General features: G+C 46.4%; 1 protein-coding gene across 1 annotated transcript in view; it reads left to right on the top strand.

Annotated features, from left to right (window-relative positions):
* The window catches only part of LOC308241726 (SH3 domain-binding glutamic acid-rich protein-like), a 36,342-nt gene extending 10,444 nt beyond the window's left edge, over nt 1-25,898 (top strand). The window contains exons 3-7 of the mRNA XM_080655266.1: nt 5,421-5,501; nt 16,444-16,518; nt 20,678-20,770; nt 22,118-22,255; nt 25,443-25,898. Of these exons, the coding sequence (XP_080511392.1) occupies nt 5,421-5,501; nt 16,444-16,518; nt 20,678-20,770; nt 22,118-22,222 (354 nt within the window). The 3' untranslated portion in view covers nt 22,223-22,255; nt 25,443-25,898. The remainder of the gene's footprint in view (nt 1-5,420; nt 5,502-16,443; nt 16,519-20,677; nt 20,771-22,117; nt 22,256-25,442) is intronic.
* The last annotated feature ends 486 nt before the right edge of the window (nt 25,899-26,384 follow it).

Raw genomic sequence — 26,384 nt, 5'->3', positions numbered from 1 at the left:
GCTTATTTTGAGGAACCTACATGGTCCAGTGCAACTCTCTGTGGATTTGAAGTGGGGCGTCCCAGAGCATAGAGAGGATTTCCTCTGAGAGGAAGACCCTCCCCCTCCCCCTCCTCCCACTGCTGTCCTCTCCCCGCCCTCCCACCTCCCCACATCCTCCCCCAGACCCACATTCCTAAGACTTGTGGCTCTTGGTGGATGAGGAAAGTAGCTCTTTTGCTATCATACTAGTAGATTTTACAAATAGTTTTTCACCTTTCTTGTCTTTTGAGTTTTTAAAGTGATGTTTTTTGGAATGCAGAACTTAACAAATTTATTAATCTTTTATTAAAGATTAATCTTTAATTAAATTTATTTAATTAAATAAATTTATCTTTAATTAAATTTATTAATCTTTAATTAAATTTATTTGTCTAGACAAATTTATTAATCTTTTTTTCTTTATGGTTCCTGCAGTCTTGTTTTTTTTTTTTTAAATATATTTTATTGATATTTTACAGAGAGGAAGGGACAGGGATAGAGAGCTAGAAACATCGATGAGAGAGAGAAACATCGATCAGCTGCCTCCTACACACTCCCTACTGGGGATGTGTCCACAACCAAGGTACATGCCCTTGACCGGAATCGAACCCAGGACCCTTCAGTCTGCAGGCCGATGCTCTATCCACTGAGCCAAACCGGTTTCGGCCAGTCTTGTTTATTTATTTATTTTTATTAAGGTATTATGTGTGTACATATCTTACCATTGCCCCCCTGCAGTCTTGTTTTTTGTTTTTTTTTTAAAATATATTTTATTGATATTTTACAGAGAGGAAGGGAGAGGGATAGAGAGCTAGAAACATCGATCAGCTGCCTCCTGCACACCTCCTACTGGGGATGTGCCCGCAACCAAGGTACATGCCCCCAACCGGAATCGAACCCGGGACCCTTCAGCCCGCAGGCCGACGCTCTATCCACTGAGCCAAACCGGTTTCAGCCCCCTGCAGTCTTGTTTAAAAAGACCTTCTGTACACTAGAATGATTAAAAGCATCACCTCATGTTTTCTTTTAGTGCTTTTCCAGTGAAAGAAGGATTTTAAAACTCTTACTTATTATTTTAACCATGCTTTTTAGTTAAGACTAGTGACAGTCCAGACAATATTGAGCTGTGTGCTTCCAACCTATGTTAACGCGGAGAGTAAAAGTTCCGTGAGGATTTTCTGCTGTAAAAATAAAACCTTAACGGCCTTTCTTATCCTGTTTTGTTGTGATCTAGCACTTAATAATTTTTTTTTAGTTGTGGAGGAGAAAGAAAGGGTGTTCCAAATAAGAAAAAAATCCTTATATTTTACAAATGTATTTTCCTATTGCAAATATGAGTCTGATGAGATGAGCGTTCAAATTATTTTATGTTTAAAAATAATCTTTTCAGCACGTTCTGCCTTCACAGAGGTATTAGCAGCTTAGCTTACTAGCATTTTTGCTAAATTTGTTTTCCTGCAGCCTGTGGGCAGCCAATCAATGATTCTCTCTCATCATTGATGTTTCTGTCTCTCTCTCCCGCTTCCTTCCTCTCTGAAATCAGTACAGGTACATTAATGAGGCAGAGGGCTTTGTTTCCAGAGCAGGTAAAAACGATTGTAGGTTTAGATTTTCAGAAGAAAACTCAAAGGACCTGTCCGTTTTAAAATGGCATAAATCGCCGAAACCGGTTTGGCTCAGTGGATAGAGCGTCGGCCTGCAGACTGAAAGGTCCCAGGTTCGATTTTGGTCAAGGGCATGTACCTTGGTTGCGGGCACATCCCCAGTAGGGAGTGTGCAAGAGGCAGCTGATCGATGTTTCTCTCTCATCGATGTTTCTAGCTCTCTATCCCTCTCCTTTCCTTTCCGTAAAATATCAATAAAATATATTTAAAAATAAAAAAAATAAAATGGCATAAATCTGGATGGTTAGTCACTGTATCTTTCTACTCACTTGAAATGTGCACTGTAAGACAAATTCTATTCTTTAACTTGAAGCACTGGTCTCTGGTGAGTCTCCAGTGGCCACTGATGGGCCAGACCCGGTGTGGCCGCAGGTGGAGGAGGCTCAGGGACAAGCAGTGGGTTTCTCCGTGCCCGGGCCGTGGGAGGGCTGCATGGCAGGGTGGTGCTGGGGCCCGAAGTGCCCGCCGGTCTGAACTGCTGCTCCGGGCAGCACAGATGGAGATGTTATCCCGCGGGCTTGGCAGACAGCTGTCAGCTGGGAAAGGAGACACCTGCTGGGGAGCCAGCCTCAGAGGAGGCCAGAGGAAGCAGCAGGCGTGTCTGTCGCTGCCAAATGGGAGCCAGTGCATCTTAGCCCAGGTGAGGGCAGGAGTGCCTGTCTGGATCCGAGCACAACCAGGGGGACCTTGGCCATTCAGCAGAGAGGCAGTGTCCTCAGGGCTGCAAGGGAGGCAGGACGAAGCCCAGTTAGGTGGGGGGAGGACTTTTCAACACATGGATGCCATTAAATTTTATGTCATTAAAAATTTATTATGAGCCCGGCTGGCGTGGCTTAGTGATTGAGCATTGACCTATGAACCCAGAGGTCATGGTTCGATTCCCGGTCAGGGCACATGCCTGGGTTGCGGGCTCGATCCCCAGTGTGGGGCGTGCAGGAGGCAGCCAATCCACGATTCTCTCTCATCATTGATGTTTCTGTCTCTCCCTCTCCCTTCCTCTCTGAAATCAATAAAAAATATATATTTTAAAATATTATTATGAAACATGTCATATGATAATAACATGTGTAAAGACAGGTAATAAGATGAACAACCATGTGCGCACCACCCAGTGTAAGAGGTACGACGTGCACAGACATGTAGACGTCCCCACGTGCTTCTCCCGTCATGCGCACCTCTCTCTGCACCGGAGGCAGCATGTAGTGAATTGCGTGTTTATCATTCCCTTTCTTTATCTGCAGTGTATATGTGCCTAAAGAATACATTGTTTTGTTTTGCCTATTTTTAATTTAATTTTGTTTTTGTTAATCCTCACCTGAGGATATTTTCCCATTGATTTTAAGAGAGAGTGGAAGAGAGAGGGCAAGACAGAGAGAAACATTGATGTGAGAGAAACACATAGATTGGCTGCCTCCTGCATGAACCCGGACTAGGGCCCTGGCTTGGAAGGAGCCTGCAACCAAGGCATGTGCCCTTCACTGGAATCGAACCCAGGACCCTCCGCAGGCTGATGCTCTAGCCACTGAGCCAAACCGGCCAGGGCGGTTTTGCCGATTTTTGAGCTTTATATAAATGGACTCATATTGCATTGTATTCTTCTTTGACTTGCTTCTTTTTTTGTTGTTGTTGTTAATCCTCACCTGAGGATATTTTCCCATCGATTTTTAGAGAGAGTGGAAGGAGGGGGAGAGACACAGAGAGAAAAACATTGATGTGAGAGAGACACATGGATTGGTTGCTGCACACAACCTGACCGGGGCCAGGATCAAGCCTGCAACTGAGGTTCGTGCCCTTGACCGGAATTAAACCCAGGACCCTTCAGTCCGCAGGCTGACACTCTACCCACTGAGCCCAACTGGCCAAGACTTGACTTGCTTCTTTCACCAACATATTTTAAAGATACACCCACGTTGATTGGTGTTGTTCATAGTTTATTCATTTTCAGTGCTTCAGAATGGACATCAGAGTGTGTCTAAGTCCATTTGGACTGGTGTAACAAAATACCTCAGGCTGGGTAGCTTATCAGCAGCACAGGTATTTCTCACAGTTTTGGAAGCTGGGAAGTCCAAGGTCGAGGTCCCAGCACGATTAAGTTCTGGTGAGGATCCGCTTCTGTGTTCACTCCCAACGGCCCCACCTAATACTGTCATCTTTGGGGGTTCAGACATTCAGACCCAAGTAGTGTGGTTTCCGATGTGGGCTGTCACAGACAGTGCTGCTAAATGGGTGCTCTCAATAGCTCTCTGGTGATGGGAGAGTTTCCCTTGGTTCTGTAACGAGGGGTGGAAAAGCTAGATCACAGCTATCAGCATGTTTAGCTTTAATGAATAATATAAAGTGTTCTTTTATTATTTACTAGAGGCCTGGTGCACAAAATTCGTGCATGGGGGAGGGGGTGTCCCTCAGCCCAGCCTGCATCCTCTCCAATCTGGGACCGTTTGAGGGATGTCCGACTGCCCGTTTAGGCCCGATCCCAGTGGGTCGGACATCCCTCTCACAATCCAGGACTGCTGTCTCCCAACTGCCTTCCCCTGCAGGCCTGGTCCCCCCCAACTGCCCTCCCCTGCAGGCCTGGGTCCCCCGTAACTGCCCTCCCTTGCCGCCCTGGTCTCCCCCAACTGCCCTCCTCTGCAGGCCTGGGTCCCCCGCAACTGCCCTCCCCTGCAGGCCTGGTCCCCCCCAACTGCCCTCCCCTGCTGTCCTGGTCTCCCCCCAACTGCCCTCCTCTGCAGGCCTGGGTCCCCCGCAACTGCCCTCCCTTGCTGTCCTGGTCTCCCCCAACTTCCCTCCTCTGCTGGCCTGGTCACCCCCAACTGCCTTCCTCTGCTGGCCTGGTAACCCCTAATTTCCCACAACTGCCCTCCCCTGCAGGCTATCTTGTGGCAGCCATCTTGTGGCGGCCATCTTTGACCACATGGGGGCGGCCATCTTGTGTCTTGGTGTGATGGTCAATTTGCATATTACTCTTTTATTAGATAGGATTTGTTTATTTATATTGATTTCAGAGAGGAAGGGAGAGGGAGAGAGAGGAACATCAGTGATGAGAGAGAATCATCGATTGGCTGCCTCTTACACACCCCCCACTGGGGTTCGAGCCCACAACCTGGGCATGTACTCTGACCAGGAATCGAACCATGGCCTCCGGGTTTATAGGTCGACACTCAACCACTGAGCCACGCCAGCTTGGCGACTACCTGGTTTTAGATCACAGTTGTCCCCATTTTGCCAAAACAACCTCTGCGCTAAGCCCTCCATAATCCTGTGGCTCCTGGTATCAGAAAGCGTGAGAGGGGTCTGGGTCATTAGAAGCTACTGTAACAACAGCAGAGAAGTCCTGTGCTGTTATAGCCTCTGCCGGTCAGGCCTAATCCATGGGGCCAAGTTGTAAGGAAATCAGCCAATGATGTGAAACTCCTGGAGAAGCCTTTTACTGTGTATAGCTGAGTCTTAGCAGTTCCTGAGCATGAACAGTGCGTGTGTGTGTGTGTATGTGTGTGTGTGTGTGTGTGTGAATTCTCACTACACTGTAACAGGCACAAAGTGTGTAAAAACAAATGTCAAGTTCACAGTTAGATTTCTTAACTTAGGGATTAGTCATCTTTGGCCAAGCAAACTGGCATAACGTTTTGTGTTGGCTCCTAAATTAATGGCAAATGAAAAAAGAGATCAACTTAGGTAAAAATCCTGACTCGCAGGTGTGCAATGGGCTTAAACATTCTTTTTCTTTGCTTCAAGGATTTTGATTCTTTCTTCTCTGCAAAAGAAGAAAATATTATTTACTCATTCCTTGGTTTGGCTCCCCCTCCAGGCTCAAAGGTAAGCTTGAACACCAATGGGGTCCCAATACAGGGCCTAATAAATGAAGCTAGAAACCAGCACCTAAGACTGTTTAATAAATGAGGATATTTAAATCAACATGTTTTTAATACAGTCCTTATTCTGATGAAGTCTTATGCATAAAGATAATGCAAACTTTTTACTAACACATGTTCCCAAACTGTGCTTTTCATATTTTTTGCTTCATTATATCTTATTATACAATAAAAATAAATAATAGCCCTAACCGGTTTGGCTCAGCGGATAGAGCATTAGCCTGCGGACTGAAGGGTCCCAGGTTCGATTCTGGTCAAGGGCATGTACCTTGGTTGCGGGCACATCCCTAGTAGGGTGTGTGCAGGAGGCAGCTGGTTGATGTTTCTCTCTCATTGATGTTTCTAACTCTCTATCCCTCTCCCTTCCTCTCTGTAAAAAAACCAATAAACTATATTTAAAAAAAAATAAAATTTTTATAATACTTTAAAAAAAGAAATATCATTGCATGCAATAGTCTTAAGTGTGCTAACTAAATATGTAAAAATATGAGTTTCCAGATTGTGTTTATGAAATTCTGTTATGAATTGACTTCTTATATAGCTTATATTAGTTAATTCTATAATGATACATCCACTATTTTAATTCTTTTTTATTTAAAATAAAGTAAACTGCTCTTTTAGTCTGATAAAGAGGGAAAAAGCAAGATATGGATTCAAGGTCAAGATAAATTTTATTAGTTTTCTCCCCCTGGTGCTGTTTCATCTTTGATGAGGTATAATCATGTCTATTAAATAAAGAATTATGCTAATAAAGCTAATATCATGAATTCCTCTATGATGTTCACCGGCTTCACCCTATGCAATGGCCTCTGCATCCCTTGCCTCTAACCGAGATCTCATACAGGCCTCTCCGTAGATACAAGACATTTCTTTCTTAATTAATTTGTTTGTTTGTACCCACCTTCATTTCTTTTTTTTCTAAAATATATTTTATTTTTACAGAGAGGAAGGGAGAGGAATAGAGAGTTAGAAACATCAATGAGAGAGAAACATCGATCAGCTGCCTCCTGCACGCCCCCTACTGGGGATGTGCCCGCAACCAAGGTACATGCCCTTGACCGGAATCGAACCTGGGACCTTTCAGTCCATAGGCGGACGCTCTATCCACTGAGCCAAACCGGTTAGGGCCCCACCTTCATTTCTAAAGAGATTTGTGATGGCTGAGCCCAAATCAATTCTCACATAGCAGAAACCACTCAGAATCCGACCTTGTAGAACAGAGATGGGCTTGCCTCAGAGCCATGACTTTCACATGTCAGCAGGCTCAGGTAATGGCATTGACGTGCTTAGCGCTCGGCTAACGCGCGCAGGCCTGGCCCTAATGCCTTCTCAGGTGGGAACAGGCAGATCCAGGGTTGTGTTTGCAGATTTGCTTGCTCAGAATTTGTTATTATACAGAACCCTGCAGTGACTGTCGTCACAAAACAGCGCCCTTTCTTCCGAGTGTTTCTTTAGGGCACATTCCCAGCGGTGCTTTCAGCGAGGCAGGCCAACGTGCCTGGGCATATTATGGGCTTGAAATGTGACGGTGGATTGCCCCCTGCTGGGGCATACCGTGTACCCACCGCGCCCACCTCCCTGAGCCAACCGGGAGCATGCTCAGTCGCCTTGATTTTAGGGCCATCAGATTGTATTGAGAAAATTTGTTTCTGGTTTTATTGTGCTGTGGAGAGGGACTGTGGTGTGATGAATTTCTGTCACCTTTGTAACACAACGTGTAGTTCTATTTCCCTATGAAAAGACTGTTTTGAATATTAAAAATTAGTTTTCTTATCAAGCTAACGTGTGTATATTGGGAAGGTCGAATAGTGCTACAAGAATTATTGCCAAAGCTGGCAGGCCCTGCGGGTCCAACCTTTTCTCCAGCGGTTGCTCAGGTGCAGAATTCTGGGTGGACGTCATTTGGCCTCGGAATTGAGAAGGCGCTCGCTGCTCCGTGTTCTCTCGTCCCGGAGTTGCCGCTCAGAGGCCTGATGCCAGTCTGTCTCTTGACCATTTATTTGCACCTGCTTTTGTTCTCGTTTCTGGGAGGTTTTAGGGTCCTTTTTTTCATTTTGAAGTTGTCTAATGAGGTGCTTGGAATAGGCCTTTTCTTCATTATTTGTGCTGGGCCCGGGCCCGGCCCTCTTCTGTAGAGAATAGACCTGCTCATTTGGAGGGGGAGGCAGACATTACAGAGAAATTATGAGATCGCTTTGTTTCTCTCTGCATCCCTGTTTCCCTCTCTCCTTGGGAGCCACCAATACCATGAATTAAAATACACACACACACACACCTATTTATAAAACTATATGTTTATCTCCACCAGCAACACCTATGTTCTTCTGTATTTTTAATGCCAAATTGGTATCATATTTTTTGGAATGTTCTGCACCTTGCTTTTTTTTTTTTTAAATATATTTTATTGATTTTTTACAGAGAGGAAGGGAGAGGGATAGAGAGCTAGAAACATCGATGAGAGAGAAACATCGATCAGCTGCCTCCTGCACACCTCCCACTGGGGATGTGCCCGCAACCAAGGTACATGCCCTTGACTGGAATCGAACCCGGGACCCTTCAGTCCGCAGGCTGACACTCTATCCACTGAGCCAAACCGGTTTCGGCTGCAACTTGCTTTTTAAAAACAACAACATTGTTTTGAGATGTAGCCGTACTAAAATATGTAAATGTATTTCAGCTCCTGCTACGTTTCATCTTATCCCATTTAAAAATACTCCTTCTCTTCCACTTAGTGAAAGAGAATTTCATGCAACGTGACAGTACCTAATCACAAACCGGGGCGGGGACTGTCACACTGCATGCAATTCTCTTTCACTAAGTGGAAGAGAGGGAAGGCCATGGATGAGAAAACGGCCTAGAGAGACCCCGGAGGCCAGCCAGTCCCGACTCTTCTCTTCCCAGAGGAGGAGCTTGAGGCCCACGGAGCTGAGGGGATTTGCACAAGGCTCGTCCAACAATTAGCAGCACAGCCCCGCTAGAGCCTTTGGTGTTGTCAGTGTTTCTAGGTGTTTATGTGTGCACACGGGAAAGTCCTTCAAGTTTCCTTCGGGAAGACAGACACCTGATTATTTATGGAGGTGATATTATAGCATCTCCGTAAATCATCAATTGTCAGAGTGTCTTTTTGTAGTAAACAACATTGTGGAGAAGTCAGCAAGGAAATAAATCTTGTGCTAAGGCTAAAAATAGACATTTGACAATTAGGTAGAAATGTATGCTTATATCAGCAGTGTTACTGCTTTAGACAACTTTTCTTGTCTTGGGTAAGTTATACTAGACCAGTGGTCGGCAAACTCATTAGTCAAGAGAGCCAAATATCCACAGTACAACGATTGAAATTTCTTTTGAGAGCCAAATTTTTTAAACTTCTTCTAATGCCACTTCTTCAAAATAGACTCGCCCAGGCCGTGGTATTTTGTGGAAGAACCACACTCAAGGGGCCAAAGAGCCACATGTGGCTCGCGAGCCGCAGTTTGCCGACCACGGTACTAGACCAAGTAGCAGGCCAGTTTTCCCAAGAGGCTTTGTCAGTACGCTTTGTTGCCATAAAGTCCACCTTCGTTCTTTACAAGCATCTGGTCACATCCGATGAAATGAGCACCATTCTTCACCCCACACTCCAGCCAAGGCCTTGGTTGCATAACCAGTTTCCAGTTATGCCCTGGTAATAAGGAACACAGATCCTTACTGAGCCAGGCATATAACAGTATTGACATAAATAGTGAAAGGACTCGATAAGAATTTTTAAATTCTGGAGGGGTCAGGTGGAGAGAATATCACGTACAAACATTTCATTTCAACTTACAAAAGCAGAGTCTGATGCATTGTTATGATTTATAAGAAGCTTAAGAGGAAGAACAGTGGTTTTTTTTTTTTAAATAAATCTTTATTGTTCAGATTATTACAGGTGTTCCTCTTTTTTTCCCCCATAGCTCCCCTCCACCTGATTCCCCACCCCACCCCATGCCCTTACCCCCCGCCACTGTCTTCATCCATAGGTGTAAGCTTTTTGTCCAGTCTCTTCCCGCACCCCTCACACGCCCTCCCCCCTGAGAATTGTCAGTCCACTCCCTTTCTACGTCCCTGATTCTATTATATTCACCAGTCCATTCTGTTCTTCAGATTTTTTATTCACTTGAATTTTTAGATTCACTTGTTGGTAGGTATGTATTTGATGTCATTTTGTTGTTCATAATTTTTATCTTTACCTTTTTCTTCTTCCTCTTCTTAAAGAACACCCTTCAGCATTTCATGTAATACTGGTTTGGTGGTGATGAACTCCTTTAGCTTTTTCTTGTCTGTGAAGCTCTTTATCTGACCTTCAACTCTGAATGATAGCTTTGCTGGGTAGAGTAATCTTGGTTGTAGGTTCTTGCTGTTCATCACTTTGAATATTTCTTGCCACTCCCTTCTGGCCTGCATAGTTTCTGCCGAGAAATCAGCTGACAGTCGTATGGGTGCTCCCTTGTAGGTAACTAAACGTTTTTCTCTTGCTGCTTTCAAGATTCTCTCTTTGTCTTTTGCCCTTGGCATTTTAATTATGATGTGTCTTGGTGTGGTCCTCTTTGGATTCCTCTTGTATGGGGTTCTGTGTGCTTCCTGAACTTGTAAGTCTATTTCTTTCACCAGGTAAGGAAAGTTTTCTGTCATTATTTCTTCTAATAGGTTTTCAATATTTTGCTCTTTCTCTTCTTCTGGCACCCCAAAAATTCGGATGTTGGTACGCTTAAAGTTGTCCCAGAGGCTCCTTACACTATCTTCATATTTTTGGATTTTTTCTTTTTGTTTTTCTGGTTGTGTGTTTTTTGTTTCCTCATATTTCAGATCTTTGGTTTGATTCTTGGGGTACATTGATCTACAGTTGAGTTTCTGTATATTCTTCATTTCAGACAGTGTATGCTTAATTTCTGACTGGTCCTTTTCCATTTTTTTGGCATTCTCATTAAGGTCCTTGAAGGTCTCACTAAGCTCCTCGGAGGTCTCATCAAGTTTCTCGGTGGTTTTTAGAAGATTCTTGAGTAACCTTATAAATGTGGTTCTGAACTCTATGTCGTCCATTAGTTTGCTTTCCTCCATTTCTCTCATTCGTGACATGTTTCTTTGTCTCCGCATTTTGCTGCTTCCTTGTGTTGATGGAGTGGCTTTGTGTGGTAGGTGACCTATAGGGGCCAGTAGCTCAGCCTCCCCAATCACCTGAGGTGGACGCCTTTGGTACACCCCTTTGTGGGCTGAGTGCAAAGTCTTGGTGTAGTTAAGCCTTGATTGCTGTTGGTACACTGGGAGGAATTGACCTCCAGGCCAATTGGCTGTGAGGACCCGCTGTGTCTATAATGGAAGAACTGCTGCGCTGGAGACACGCTTATGGTGCAGGACTTGTTTCAGTGGGGCTTTGGTGCTCACTGAGTCTGCCTCTTGAATGTGTCACTTATGGATGTGAGGAGTTGAAATCTGGTGTCTCACACTGACCACTAGGTACACTGGCTTCTGGATCTCCAATGGGGTGCAGGTCAGCTACTGTCTGAGGCCACCCAGCAGGAGCTACAGCGAGAACTGCAGTTTTCTCCTCTTTGCTTGGGGTTTGGAGGTTTTGGAGCTGTCTGACCCGGGCTGCAAGTTTGCTAGGTTAAGCTGCGATAGGGCAGGCCATTCATATGCTAAAGCCGCTGCTTGGAGCTTGGGTGGGTTCGTAGATTGTGCAGGGCGGGGTCTCAGGGCGTGACTAGGCTAGGGCGTGGCAAACAGTGATGGCTGCCAGTAAGCCAGCTCTGCGGCTCTGCGTCTCTGACCGTGTCCCTGCGTCCTGCGCCCCAGCACAATAAACAATTGTTCCTGCGCAGCCCTGCAAGCAAGCCTCCCTCACTTTCCGACCCCACGGCCGACAGTCCAGCTTCTCCCCGTAGGAGTTTGGGTCCCCCGCGTCTCCCCAGAAACTGGAGTTCAGAGTAATCAGGAGCTTATATCCCTTCAGGTTGAAAACAGCAGTGCTCCCAGTCACCCGTCGCCAGCCCGATTCGCGCGTCTCCGTACCTCAGCTTTTCAGCCCTTGTGCACCCCTCAATGCTGTTTGCTCTTTCCTTCTAGTTGTAGAACTTCCACTCAGCCAGCTTTCCCGTGGTTCTGGGTGATAGACGTTTTGTCTTTTAGTTGTAGTTTTGAAATTGTTGTGCGAGGCAGCAGTTTAGGTGTTTACCTACGCCGCCATCTTGGATCTCCTCCCCACATGTTCACCCCTGATGTTTTCAAGTGAGCAACAGAGGGTTTTTATATAGAATATAGAACATGAAGGTGACATCAACAGTATTCCAAACAAAAACAACCATCATCCCTCACCAATTCATTCAGTCCTGTGTAATTGCTTCTTGTTGCACTGGATCTGGGGATAGTAGTTTATGAACCCACCTGCCCCTTGACTACAGTTGTGGAAATCCTGACTTAGCCCACTGGTATGGCCTTAAAGTTCTTTAAGTGATGCCATCAGAAGCCTGTGCTCCTAAGCTCATGGCATGTAATCTTTTCTGTGGGGCTCTGAGCAGTCATTCTACATGGAAGAGGAACCATACTGGCCTGTAGCTGATTGCAAAAGCTTTTATGGAAGCGTCAAATTCAAACACGTTAAAGAATATATCCATGGATGACAAAAGGCCTAAAATGACTGTGGTTAATTTATTACTGGAAATTTTCAGATACGAAAGGCTTGATGAGAATTATAACAAGACGAATGCACCTGACAAGAAATTTGTTTTTCCCCCCATGTGGCATGCAAAACAACATAAAAAGTTAATCCAAGAAAGTTTTAGAAAAATATCTACGTACGTAATCACAAAGGCTATTAAAAAAAAAAAGACAGCAACAATTATATCTTATTTGTAAAAATGGATGAATATAGCAAAATGTTAATTTTCTAGAGACTAACTGTACTGCAAATAGCCAAAGAATGTGTACCATGCAATATACCATGAATGCTAAGCATATTCTTACCATATGTGGTAGGGATAGATAAAGACTATCAATAATGAGACCTAGTAGGCCTGGTCCGAGTCACCTATATATTAATAAGGCCATGTGTAGATGAAGGAAATCCCCAGTTCAAAACCACTGTCCTAGAACGTGCTGCCCGTATTGAAATAGTTTTGCCATCACTCAAAACTGCTTTCAACAGAAGCACTAATCCTACCAGAGAACGAGCATCGAAACTTTTGGTTACACGTCAATTTTGGCTAGATCGAAATGAAAGAAGTAAAGTTGTGACTAAGCTAACACTTAAAGCAAACGACTGAAGTTATGATTGCTAACCTGTACCATCATTGTCAAATGTCAGGCAAAGAAGCACTAGAATCAGTGTCTTTTATGCCTATTTTAGTCAGGGGAATATTGTTAAGATGCCAGTGGAAGCTGTCCAGGTAAGTCTGTAAAGAGATCTCCCCCTAACTGGTAGAGACAAGTTCAGTCATGGCAGTATTAGAGGATTGCATTTACAGAATGCTGTCAGGTGGGAGAAACCAAGATGGCGGCATAGGTAAACACCTAAACAGCTGCCTCGCACAACAATTTTAAAACTACAACTAAAAGACAAAATGGACATCATCCAGAACCACAGGAAGGCTGGCTGAGTGCAAATTCTACAACTAGAAGGGAAGAGAAAAGCACACTGAGACTTACAGGAGCTGCAGAAGGCAGAGGTACCGAGGCGCACGCGTGGAGAGGGCTGGCAACTGAGTATGCGGCTGGCTTTCTCAATCGGGAGGGAGACACAAGCTCCCGACTGCTCTGAACTCCAGTTCCGGGCGAGATTCTGGGGACCCAGACTCATACGGGGAGAAACTGGACTATCTGGCAGCGGGCAAAACTCGAGGGCAGCTTTCTCTCAGAGGTGCTTGCAGTGATTACTGCGGGACACTGCGACCCAGAGGCCTCTTAGGGCAGGGCTGATGGGAAGCCATCGCTGTTTGCTCTGCCCTGAGATCCCGCCCCATGAAGTCATTGCTGACTGCTCCGCCCTGAGACTCAGCCCCATCCAAGCTGAGTGCAGAGGCTTTTGCATATGAATTGCCTGGTCCTTTGAATTTTAAACTTACCTAACAAACTGCAGCTGAGTCAGTGCGACCCAGAACATCCAAAAGAAGGCCCAAGGCTTCACAGCAGCATGCATTGCTTCACAGCTGGGCCTCATCTGGGCACCTCCAAAACTCAAACAAAGAAGAGGAATCTGCAGATCTCTCCATAGCTCCTGCTGGGTGGCCTCAGGCAGAGGCTAAATTTGCACCTCCTTGGAGATCCAAGAGCCAGTGTACCCAGGGGTCAGAGTAGGACCATCCAGATTACAACTCCTCAGATCAATAAGGGACACACTCAGGGGGCAGATTCAGTGAGCACCAAAGGCCCACTGAAGCAAGTCTTGCCCCATAAGGGTGTCTCCAGCACAGAAGTTCTCCCAGCATAGACACAGCTGATCCTCACAGCCAATTGGCCTGGAGGTCAATTCCTTCCAGTGATACCAACAACAATCAAGGCTTAACTACAACAAGACTGTGCACACAGTCCACAAAGGGGTGCACCAAGAGTGTCCACCTCAGGTAACTTGGGAGGCTGAGCCACTGGGCCCTATAGGACACCTAGCACACAAAGCCACTCTATCAACTCAGGGAAGTGGCCAAAATGCAGAGACAAAGAAACAGGTCACAAATGAAAGAAATGGAGGAAAGCAAACGACTGGATATAGAGTTCAAAACCACGGTTATAAGGTTTTTCAAGAGTTTTCTAGAAAAGGCCGGTAAATTTAGGGAGACCCTCGAGGATATGAAAAAGGACCAACTAGAAATTAAGCATACACTGTCTGAAATAAAGAATAATATACAGAGATCCAACAGCAGACTAGAGGATCGCAAGAATCAAGTCAAAGATTTGAAATACAAAGAAGCAAAAAACACCCAACCGGAAAAGCATAAAGAAAAAAGAATCCAAAAATATGAAGATAGTGTAAGGAGCCTCTGGGACAACTTCAAGCGTACCAACATCTGAATTATGGGGGGTGCCAGAAGAAGAGAGAGAGCAAGACACTGAAAACCTATTTGAAGAAATAATGACTGAAAACTTCCCCCACCTGGTGAAAGAAATAGACTTACAAGTCCAGGAAGCACACAGAACCCCAAACAAAAGGAATCCAAAGAGGACCACACCAAGACACATCATAAGTAAAATGCCAAGAGCAAAAGACAAAGAGAGAATATTAAAAGCAGGAAGAGAAAAACAGTTACCTACAAGGGAGCACCTATACGATTGTCAGCTGATTTCTCAACAGAAACTATGCAGGCCAGAAGGGAGTGGCAAGAAATATTCAAAGTGATGAATAGCAAGAACCTATAACCAAGATTACTTTACCCAGCAAAGCTATCATTCAGAATTGAAGGTCAGATAAAGAGTTTCACAGATAAGAAAAAGCTAAAGGAGTTCATCACCACCAAACCAGTATTATATGAAATGCTGAAGGGTATTCTTTAAGAAGAGGAAGAAGAAGAAAAAGGTAAAGATAAAAATTATAAACAACAAATACATATCTATCAACAAGTGAATCTAAAAATCAAGTGAATAAAAAATCTGATGAACAGAATAAACTGGTGAATATAATAGAATCAGGGGCATGGAAAGGGAGTGGACTGACAATTCTCAGGGGGAAAGGGGTGTCGTGGGTGCGGGAAGAGACTGGACAAAAATTGTACCCCTATGGATGAGGACAGTGCAGGGGGGAGGGTAAGGGCAGAGGGTTGGGTGAGAACCAGGTGGAGGGGAGCTATGGGGGGAAAAAAGAGGAACAGTTGTAATAATCTGAACAATAAAGATTTATTAAAATAAAGAAGAATGCTCTCAGGTAGACTCTTTCACCTGAGTCATTCCCTGGGCTAGGGGCCTGGAGCAGAAGTTGGGAGTGGCTCCCTAGAAAAGCAGCAGCAGGTAGACCAGGACTACCTGATCGCCTTGTCCCTGCAGCGGCAGCAGCCACAGGGCACGTTGGTTCTTAGTGACTTGGAGCTGGCCCAGAAACTGCAGCAGGAGGAGTACCAACAGCAACAAGGGGTCCAGCCTGTGCCAGCACGGGCCCAGTCGCCACAGGGGAGGGGAGCCCCGCTTGGACGCTCGGCGGGAGAGCGGCGGCGGCCCAAGCAGGAGTCTGATTGTGTCTTCCTGTGTTGCTCGGTGCCCAGTGCCCGGTGCCTGGTGCCAGGCTGCCCTGCCTTCTCTTTCAGAGGCCATGGCTATTTTGCTTGCTCTCCCAGGTCAACCCCTGAGACATGCAGGGTCACTTATTTATGGACTGTTGGGGATCCGAGCAGGAAGGAAATGTCAAGGTCAGACTCAGTGACATCCTTGCTCACTCGCTGCAGTCTTCTCTTCCTCCCAATCACCCAGGGCAACAGTGGGACTGCTGGGGCGAGGATGCCTGATTCCCAACCCCCTTTCCCCAGAACATCACACCAATACACAGACTCAGGCTCCAGGGGGCGGTCCCTGCCTAGACTGCATCTCCCCTGCTTCCCCCTGACTGGCCGGATCCTCCTGGCTATCCTGCAGGCCCGTCTCCCTCTGTTTCAGGATTTGGTTTGGGTTTCCATCTTCATTATTGTAATGCCTTCCTAGAGGTTTGGAAATAACACTTGTCTCATGAGAAAAAAAAATGGGCAAAACATTTGTTTGCTTTGTTTATATGCCTTTATTTTCTTGTCTCTAAGGTGTGAGTGGCAGTGACTGTCCTACTGACTGAGGTCTCAGTGCTGTTGCAAAGATAAAATGAGGGATGAAGACAAAATAACTGGGATAGTTAAATGATGTTGAAATGCAAGCGATTATATCCTCAAAGAAATTCTCACACACTTTCAATCCGTCTGATGCAGGTGACAAAGCCGCCGGAGGAAGAACCGTCCCTGCCCAATGGCGAGGTCGTGGGAGAGGCGCAGAGCACCGCAGAGGTAAGCGTTGGTTTCTCGAACCATCTTCCCACAGACCAGTCTCCTCAGAATGCCAATGTGGTCCTGATCTTTCTGTACCTGTCTGTTGGTTCTCTATCATCTCTGTCTATCCTTCCGTCCTTCCTCCCACTCCCATTCCTCCATTATCTGTGTCTGTCTGTCTACCTACCTAATCTTTTTGAATCTCTAAAATGATAAAGCCTCCTTTCCCCATGAACAACAGAAAACAAACACTGCCTCCCCGATATGGGACCTTTGGCGCTCTCTCCGTAAACCTTAGGTGGGTAAATGGGGACTCCTCACATGGGAGGTGATTACTCTGCCACGCTCCTGAATCAGCTCTGTTGAATCTTACCCAGAGCTCCCATCAGCAGTTTCAATGGGTGGCAACCCTATACCCTAGGACAGCAATTTGAACCGGTGTGCTGCACGAATGTGTAAGACAGGCAATACCTGGCTATTTATTTTCTTTTATTTATTATTTATTTATTTATTTATTTATTTTTAAAAATAAATCTTTATTGTTCAGATTATTGCAGTTGTTCCCCTTTTTTCCCCCCATAGCTCCCCTCCACCCGGTTCCCGCCCCACCCTTTGCCCTTACCCACCCCCCACTGTCCTCATCCATAGGTGTACGATTTTTGTCCAGTCTCTTCCCGCACCCCCCACACTCTTTTCCGCCCCCCTGAGAATTGTCAGTCCTCCCTTTCTATGCCCCTGATTCTATTATATTCACCAGTTTATTCTGTTCATCAGATTTTTTATTCACTTGATTTTTAGATTCACTTGTTGATAGATAAGTATTTGTTGTTCATAATTTTTATCTTTACCTTTTTCTTCTTCTTCCTCTTCTTAAAGAATACCCTTCAGCATTTCATATAATACTGGTTTGGTGGTGATGAACTCCTTTAGCTTTTTCTTATCTGTGAAGCTCTTTATCTGACCTTCAATTCTAAATGAGAGCTTTGCTGGGTAGAGTAATCTTGGTTGTAGGTTCTTGCTATTCATCACTTTGAATATTTCTTGCCACTCCCGTCTGGCCTGCATAGTTTCTGTTGAGAAATCAGCTGACAGTCGTATGGGTGCTTCCTTGTAGGTAATTAACTGTTTTTCTTTTCTTTTTTTCTTTTTTTTTTCTTTTTTTTAAAATAAATCTTTATTCAGATTATTACAATTATTTCTCCTTTTTCCCCCCATAGCTCCCCTCCACCCATTTCCCACCCCACCTTCTGCCCTTACCTCCCCCCCACTGTCCTCATCCATAGGTGTATGATTTTTGTCCATTCTCTTCATGAACCCCCCATACCCCTTTCCCCCTGAGAATTATCAGTCCACTCCCTTTCTATGCCCCTGATTCTATTATATTCACCGGATTATTCTGTTCCTCAGGTTTTTAATTCACTTGATTTTTAGGTTTGCTTGTTGATAGATATGTATTTGTTGTTCATAATTTTTCTCTTTACTTTTTTCTTCTTCCTCTTCTTTAAGAATACCTTTCAGCATTTCATATAATACTGGTTTGGTGGTGATGAACTCCTTCAGCTTTTTCTTATCTGTGAAGCTCTTTAACTGCCCTTCAATTCTGAATGATAGCTTTGCTGGGTAGAGTAATCTTGGTTGTAGGTTCTTGCTATTCATCACATTGAAAATTTCTTGCCACTCCCGTCTGGCCTGCATAGTTTCTGTTGAGAAGTCAGCTGACAGTCGTATGGGTGCTCCCTTGTAGGTAATCAACTGCTTTTCTCTTGCTGCTTTTAATATTCTCTCTTTGTCTTTTGCTCTTGGCATTTTAATTATGATGTGTCTTGGTGTGGTCCTCTTTGGATTCCTTTTGTTTGGGGTTCTGTGGGCTTCCTGGACTTGTAAGTCTATTTCTTTCACCAGGTGGGGGAAGTTTTCGGTCATTATTTCTTCAAATAGGTTTTCAGTATCTTGCTCTCTCTCTTCTTCTGGCACCCCCATAATTCTGATGTTGGTACGCTTGAAGTTGTCCCAGAGTCTTCTTACATTATCTTCAACTTTTTGGATTATTTTTTCTTTTTGCTTTTCCAGTTGAGTGTTTTTTGCTTCTTTGTATTTCAAATCTTTGACTTGATTCTTGCGATCCTCTAGAACAGAGAGGTTTGCTGCTCTGTTGACTAATGAGTTTGCCGACCACTGCTCTAGTCTGCTGTTGGATCTCTGTATATTATTCTTTTTTTTTATTAAATATATTTTATTGATTTTTTACAGAGAGGAAGGAAGAGGGATAGAGAGTTAGAAACATCAATGAGAGAGAAACATCGATCAGCTGCCTCTTGCACACCTCCTACTGGGGATGTGTCCGCAACCAAGTTACGTGCCCTTGACCGGAATCGAACCTGGGACTTTCAGTCCGCAGGCTGACGCTCTATCCACTGAGCCAAACCGGTTTTGGCTGTATATTATTCTTTATTTCAGACAGTGTATGCTTAATTTCTAGTTGGTCTTTTTTCATATCATCGAGGGTCTTGCTGAATTTATCGGCCTTTTCTAGAAAATTCTTGAAAAACCTTATAACTGTGGTTTTGAACTCTATATCCAATCATTTGCTTTCCTCCATTTCTGTCATTTGTGACCTGTTTCTTTGTCTCTGCATTTTGGCTGCTTCCCTGAGTTGATAGAGTGGCTTTGTGTGCTAGGTGTCCTATAGGGCCCAGTGGCTCAGCCTCCCCAGTTTCCTGAGGTGGACACTCTTGGTGCACCCCTTTGTGGGCTGAGTCCACAGTCTTGTTGTAGTTAAGCCTTGATTGTTGTTGGTACACTGGGAGGAATTGACCTCCAGGCCAATTGTCTGTGAGGATCAGCTGTGTCTACGATGAGAGAACTTCTGTGCTGGAGACACCCTTATGAGGAAAGACTTGCTTCAGTGGGGCTTTGGTGCTCACTGAATCTGCCCCTTGAGTGTGTCCCTTATGGATCTGAGGAGTTGTAATCTGGATGGTCCCACTCTGACCCCTGGGTACACTGGCTCTTGGATCTCCAAGGAGGTGCAAATTTAGCCTCTGCCTGAGGCCACCCAACAGGAGCTATGGAGAGATCTGCAGATTCCTCTTCTTTGTTTGGGTGTTGGAGGTGCCCAGATGAGGCCCAGCTGTGAAGCAATGCAGGCTTCTGTGGAGCCTTGGGGCTTCTTTTGGATGTTCTGGGGCTCTCTGACCCAGCTGCAGTTTGTTAGGTAATTTTAGATTTCAAAGGGCCAGGCTATTCTAATGCAAAAGCCTCTGTGCACAGCTTGGGTGGGGCGGGGTCTCAGGGAATTAATAGGGCGGAGCAAAGAGCTATTGCTGATCCTCAGCCCTGCCCTAAGAGGCCTGGGTCACAGTGTCCCACGGTAATTACTGCAAGCACCTCTGAGAGAAAGCCGCCTTCAAGTTCTGCCTTGACAGTCAAGTTCTACAGTCAGACAGTCCAGTGTCTCCCTGTATGAGTCTGGGTCCCCAGAGTCTCACCTGGAACTGGAGTTCAGAGCAGTGGGGAGCTGTGTCTCCCTCCTGATTGAAAAAGATAGCCAGGTCCTCAGTTGCCAGCCCTTTCCACGCACTCGGGCCTCCGTACCTCTGCACTTTACTTTTGCACCTCCTCTGAGTCTCAGTGTGCTTTTCTCTTTCCTTCTAGTTGTAGAATTTCCACTCAGCCAGCCTTCCTGTGGTTCTGCATGATGTCCGTTTTGTCTTTTAGTTGTAGTTTTGAAGTAGTTGTGCGAGGCAGCAAGTTCAGGTGTTTACCTATGCTGTCATCTTGGTTTCTCTCTGCAGTAATTTTCATTCAATTCCTGACTATTTAGTCACGGGCACTGACCTCTTTCCCCTTAGATTGGCAAGTTAAAAAATGACAACAGCCAACACAGTAGCTGCCTGGTGTGAATGAATCAACATTATCCTATTTTAAAAATATCAGATTGGCAAAAAATGTAACATTTTTCGGTGTGCTGCGGAAGTTTAGTAATGAGTTATGTGGGCCAGGAGGTGAAAAAGGTTGGAAATGGCTGTCCGGGAGCTAAGTGGCCTCAAACAGGAGGCCCCCATTTGCTTTGTGTCTGTGCTCTGTGTCCAGATAAAAACCCACAGCACATATGGCCTGGGGTTTCCTTGGGAGCTTGTCTCTGGTTAGTGACACAGCGGGTTTCCTTTACGACCAGGGAACAGAGAAGGCTGGAGAAAGTGGAGAAAATGAGGCACAAACAGAGGACAAGGAAGATGAGGGCAACCTCGCCGAATCCCAAGAGGAGAAGGTGAGTGTTCGCCTTTTCACCATAGTCTCACTGGACGCAGCTCTGTTCATGAGCACGTGTGAGCTCCTTCCAGGGGCCAGGAGCCTCTCTGGGCACACAGGAGTGAGGATGGAGGTGAGGCGCTGGGAGTCTCACCAGGGAGGAAGCAGGTAATTTTCACCGAACGTCTTAACTGCTGTGGTGGAGGTGGGTACGGGGCTAAGAGGAAGTCAGAGGAAGGACCTGAACCCAGGTCTGTGGGCGGGGGCGGGGAGGGGGGGGCGGGCAGTCTCCACAGGACTTCCGTGGTTTGTGGTGTTGTTAAGCTCAGGTGGGTTCCCTCTAAAACAAGGGGCCTTATTCCTTCGTCAAGATGGGTGCTAGCTGCTTGCTGACGGGCTGGGCAGCGTTTGGGAGGCAGGTCGGGGAGGGCTGAGAAGACCATGAACTCCCACCAAAGACAGTCTGGGCTGCAGCTTCAGACCCACAGAGGGGACTTCGGGGCCGCCGACAACCAGGGAGCGTGGGGGGCTAACAGGGCGTGTGGATGGTGCCCGAGGAGTGAAGGAGGAAAGCAGAAGGCCCAGCTTCTGGGCACTCTCTCGGGAAGGCCCTGCTGACCTGGGCATCCGAGAGCTTTGGGAAGCCCTGGCAGCACGAGCCTGCTTCATGCTTCTGCTTGGTTCTCATCAGGGTCAGTGATTTTAGGTCGTGTTCTCTGCCAACCCAATCCTCTCCGCAATCTCTAACGACTTTGGCCGCTTGTGGGCTATAAATCACCCCACTCGGCTTCCCCACAACCAGTCGGAGGAAGGGTGCATCCTCGGGGGGAGGTTGGTCGAGGTCCTGGAGGGGCTCCGAGCCTGGTCCCTGTGGAGCCTGAGGACCCGGAGAACCACGTCTGCTCTGATCCCCAGCGGCCAAGGCAGGGGTGGGCAAACTTTTTGACTCGAGGGCCACAATGGGTTCTTAAACTGGACCGGAGGGCCGGAACAAAAGCATGGATGGAGTGTTTGTGTGAACTAATATAAATTCAAAGTCAAGGAGCGGAGGGGAGAGCAAGAGAACCCTCCACTCTTTCGGCTCCGCAGGCTGGATAGAACAGCCGAACGGGCCGGATCCGGCCCGCGGGCCGTAGTTTGCCCACGGCTGGGCCAAGGCCAGCTGCCTCCCAGGCCTCTCCCGGCAGCCCTCAGCATCCCCCACACCACACCTGTCCTCACCCCTGGCCACGCGCCACCCAGCAGCCTGCCCCTTGGCCCCCTTCCCACCCCGAGGCTCCCCAACCAGCTTCCTTAGGAGAGCAACACCGTGTGTGTTGACCCTTACCCACTCCTCTCAATGACCAGGTGGTTTTGTTACAAACAGGCAGGAGAGGTAACGGAGCAGGGAGCAGAAGGCGACGCAGAGGAAGAGGAAGCTGAAAAAGGAGAAGCAGCAGCAGGAGAAGAAGAAGGAGGAGAAGACTCTTAGGCCTCTCGTGCTGTCTTTCTGCAGCGTTTCCAGGTAGCCGTGCAGTCCCGGGTGACGCTTGTTCATTGAGTAGCTCTCTGTGCTCCGCTTAGGGTAATGGAAGCGGGGTCAAGGGCAGATCGATGCCTCGCCCCCAGGCCTGGGCTGCCCTTCCGGAGCCACGGGGCTGGTGAACTCTCGGACCCACGGCTCGGGCACTGGGCAAGGAAGCCTGCGGTCGAGATGACTGCCAGGAAAAAGTGATCCTTTGAGGAAGAGTTTGTTTTGTACTTATTTTCTCCTCTTTCTCTGCGTGACCTTCATTTACGCGAAGGTACAGGCGTGTCCTGTTACCGGCCTTCTCTTACTGACTCTACTGACCAAAATACTTCCCTATTTAGAGGGGAATGACAATGGAGGCCCATGATGATGGCAATAAACTGTAACTTTTAAAAACCACAAAGCCGGCCCAAACCGGTTTGGCTCAGTGGATAGAGTGTCGGCCTGCGGACTGAAGGGTCCCGGGTTCGATTCCGGTCAAGGGCATGTACCTTGGTTGCGGGCACATCCCCAGTAGGAGGTGTGCAAGAGGCAGCTGATCGATGTTTCTCTCTCATCGATGTTTCTAGCTCTCTATCCCTCTCCCTTCCTCTCTGTAAAATATCAATAAAAAACATATTTAAACAAAACAAAACAAAACAAAAAAACGACAAAGCCGGCTGCTGTTCATGAAAACAAATATGGCTGGTAGATACCTAGCGATAAGAGTTGGGTATCACATATTCACTTATAAATATTAACCGGAACACTCGTGTTCAAACACCATGGCGTTGCCTCAGGGCATCTAAGACAAGGGTACTTGCTGCCTTGTAGTTTTAAACGTCTACTGACCACGAAAAGGAATTCTGTAATGCTTCACAGTTTGGTAAGTGCCACAGAAATACACTCACAAGACAATGACAGTATCTAACGACAGTGGATACAAGGACATGGGGGAGATGCTCAAATATCGTGGGCCATACAGATAAGAAGGAAGGTGTGAAGACACCTAAAGATCATAAGTGCTATAAAAATACCTGGTTTTACAAGTCATACAGCAAACCCCCATGTAAATGTGTCATTATTATTTGACCCTGCAACCAAATTTGAGGTGGCAGTTTGCTTTGGTGCTAGCAGAGTTCTTTTTAAAATTTACACTAAAATTAAGAATATTTTTAAGTCTCCTTAATGTCCATATTATGCCTCTACTGACACATGTAAGACAGATTTTGGGGCTGTTGGTGTCAGGGGCGCCAGGGAAGGAGAGAGTGAGGGAGGAAGCCCTGAACCACACAGTAGGTCTTCAGAAGGCTCTCTGATAAAGCTCAGAGCCTGTCTAGAAGGGTTCAGTTGGAGAAGAAACAAGAAATCCCGATGCTTTGTAAATATCCGCTAACAAATAACTCCACTCTGTGTGCCAAAGACCAATTTGAATAGCACAGTCCTCCCCTTAGACATGAAAAGCTGATGTAAAATTTTGGAGCTTACTCCATCTTGAGGGAATCTTAGAGCTGGTGAGAGGAGCCATCCCAGTTTATTATTGGACCAGGAACGTGTCATCACTCATTCATTTACATTGCACAGCGAATCTAGCCCATCATCGGATGCTTTCCCAGGCGGGCTCGCTCATGTCCTGGGCGCATGGATTTCTATTTTAAGACCTAATGTTGTCGTTTTGGGCACGAGCCCTTTTATTTCATTTACTTATTTTTCCATACGTTGTTATTATTGAGAAATCTGTTGTCAGTCTTCTTAGTGTCCTAATCCCATTTCTGAGGAATGGGCTGGGACCCATTTTTTTCTAAAAAGAGTATTAGCAAGGTTACTTTTCAGAAGTTCATCTGAAGAATGGTTGGAAAGGAAAATAGGCTCATATTTGCCCTTATACAAAAACCCCACAAAACCACAAATAACCCCAAACTCAGAAACCAAACAAACCCGTAGTAAAAGACTCGTATGTACCGTTTAAATCCATTTCTAGCCACAGATGTAAGGTTCTTTAAGAATGACGCAGTGTTCACGTGGCAACGCGAAAAGAAGCTGTGAGTGTGAACTGGCACCGCTGAGAGCCCTTATGGAGGAGGACGGCTTCGCAGGCTGATTGAAAGGGAAGCCACTGCAGCCGTGGCAGCGCATCGGCCACTTTTTCTGGTGGCTTCTAGTTTGGACTCCAGTCCTCCGGAGTCTGTCCCGAGGTCAAAGTGCCTGACAGTGAAGGAGGGCGTCAGGCAGCTCCCTGACCCCCACCCCTGAGCCCCTCAGAGATTCAGCATCAGCCTTTACAATGCAACCTGGCAGCGCAATCCAGCTGCCAAAGACACGCCCATCTCCTAGCTCAGTGGTCGGCAGACTCATTAGTCAACAGAGCCGCAGTTTGCCGACCACCGCCCTAGCTCATGGATGTTCCAGGCCTTTTCCTTGAAAAGGTGGTTTTCAGGGAGAGCATGGCAGTGCGTGGAACTGTGAGGGGGGCCTCCTTTTGTGTTTGAAATAGATGCTCAGTTGGTGCCCCTGGAGAAGGCCCCTACTTACCTCTGCTTGAGTCTACCTCGGGCTGTTTATTATTGGTTGATTGACTGATTGATTGATTGTAAGTGGAAACAACATTTATTGAGAGATAGATGGACTTCCTGCAGCAGGCAGGGAGGGGGCCAAAGTGGGTGCCCTCCACGGGCGCTGCATTCATTCTCCATGAAAACAGCGGGGACACCATCATTGAAGCTGTCGCCTTCCTTAAGATGTTTGATAGGCGTTCATACAGAGGAAGATATAAACCTGGTTGACTTCCCAAGAGAAGCATATAATTTCTTTTTTAAAAAAAATATATTTTATTGATTTTTCACAGAGAGGGAGGGAGAGGGATAGAGAGTTAGAAACATCAATGAGAGAGAAACATTGATCAGCTGCCTCCTGCACACCCCCCACTGGGGAGGTGCCCGCAACCAAGGTACATGCCCTTGACTGGAATCGAACCTGGGACCCTTCAGTCCGCAGGCCGACGCTCCATCCACTGAGCCAAACTGGTCAGGGGGAAGCATATAATTTCTTATCTGCACTTGGGAACAAAGGATGAGTAGTGGGTTATGGAATAAAAGGCAAATATTTCCTTGCATGATAGATAATGAAGATCGTGCGAAACATTCTCTGTCTCCCTTTAACAGTTGTCTCCTTAACTTTTCCCCTTTCTTTTCGAACACCCAAGTCACGAAGCAACACTTCAGCTGTCTTCCCACAAACCAGACTCAACAAACGCTTTGGCCTGAAGCTAGCCCCCCTCTCAGAACACCTGGGGCTCACCGAGGAATTGGACTATCTGACACGGTTCAATGTACGTGGATCCCGCTTCCTACCATATCAACATGAAGTTCATTGTCAAGACAACACGTGCATACCTTCACGGGCCTGACATTTTGGGCCTTTGCTTAATTTTCTCTCTTTTTTTTTTTGCTCTGCATGAGTAGACCTTCTTACTAATATCCTGAAAAAAAAAAAGATTTCAAAATATAGAATTCCTCTTTGTGCTATGCCAAGAGTAATTCTTTGTATGGGCCTTCCGCTACTTGTCTCAGCATTAGCTTTCGAAATGTAGTGCCTTCCAGAGAACAAGCATACAAATAAAGATGAATGGCAAAGACCTTGACCCGAGGAGCATGCGGTTTCTTAGCTTTCGGTCTCTCCTCTCTGCCTGAACTCATGTATCCGTCGCCACATCCGAATCCTCAGCAGAACTTTCTGTCTGCATCGGGGGTGGGTGTTTCCCAGTTCACTGATTATTTGCTCTGCGTTTTCAGATGACACTGATGGTCTTGTTACGTCATGTTCTGGGTCACACTGCTGCGTGCGTCATCTCGGAAGCCTTATCGGGCTGTAACGCGATCGCCCACACGCGTGGGGATAATAGTGAGGACAAATACATTCACAGCCCAGGGCCCTGCACACGTTTTTGCGCGGAAGGGCGCGGCTGCTGCTTTCTCTCCTGCCGTTGATTGATTTGCAGCCGTGGCTGCTCGTGCCTAGCTGGTCCTGTAATTTTGTCTCCCGATGCCAGAGTGTCTGTTCCCGGAGCTGGTCCGGCTGATGGCTTGCTCACCAGGTAGGTGTGACGGTGTTTCTCTGCCCCACCTCCGTTTGTCACAGATGCTTT

The sequence above is a fragment of the Plecotus auritus genome (genome assembly GCF_963455305.1).
Source record: "Plecotus auritus genome assembly, chromosome: 2".
Taxonomy (NCBI): domain Eukaryota; kingdom Metazoa; phylum Chordata; class Mammalia; order Chiroptera; family Vespertilionidae; genus Plecotus; species Plecotus auritus.
Note: the sequence above shows the minus strand (reverse complement) of the source record. Positions and strands in the feature narration are given on the sequence as shown.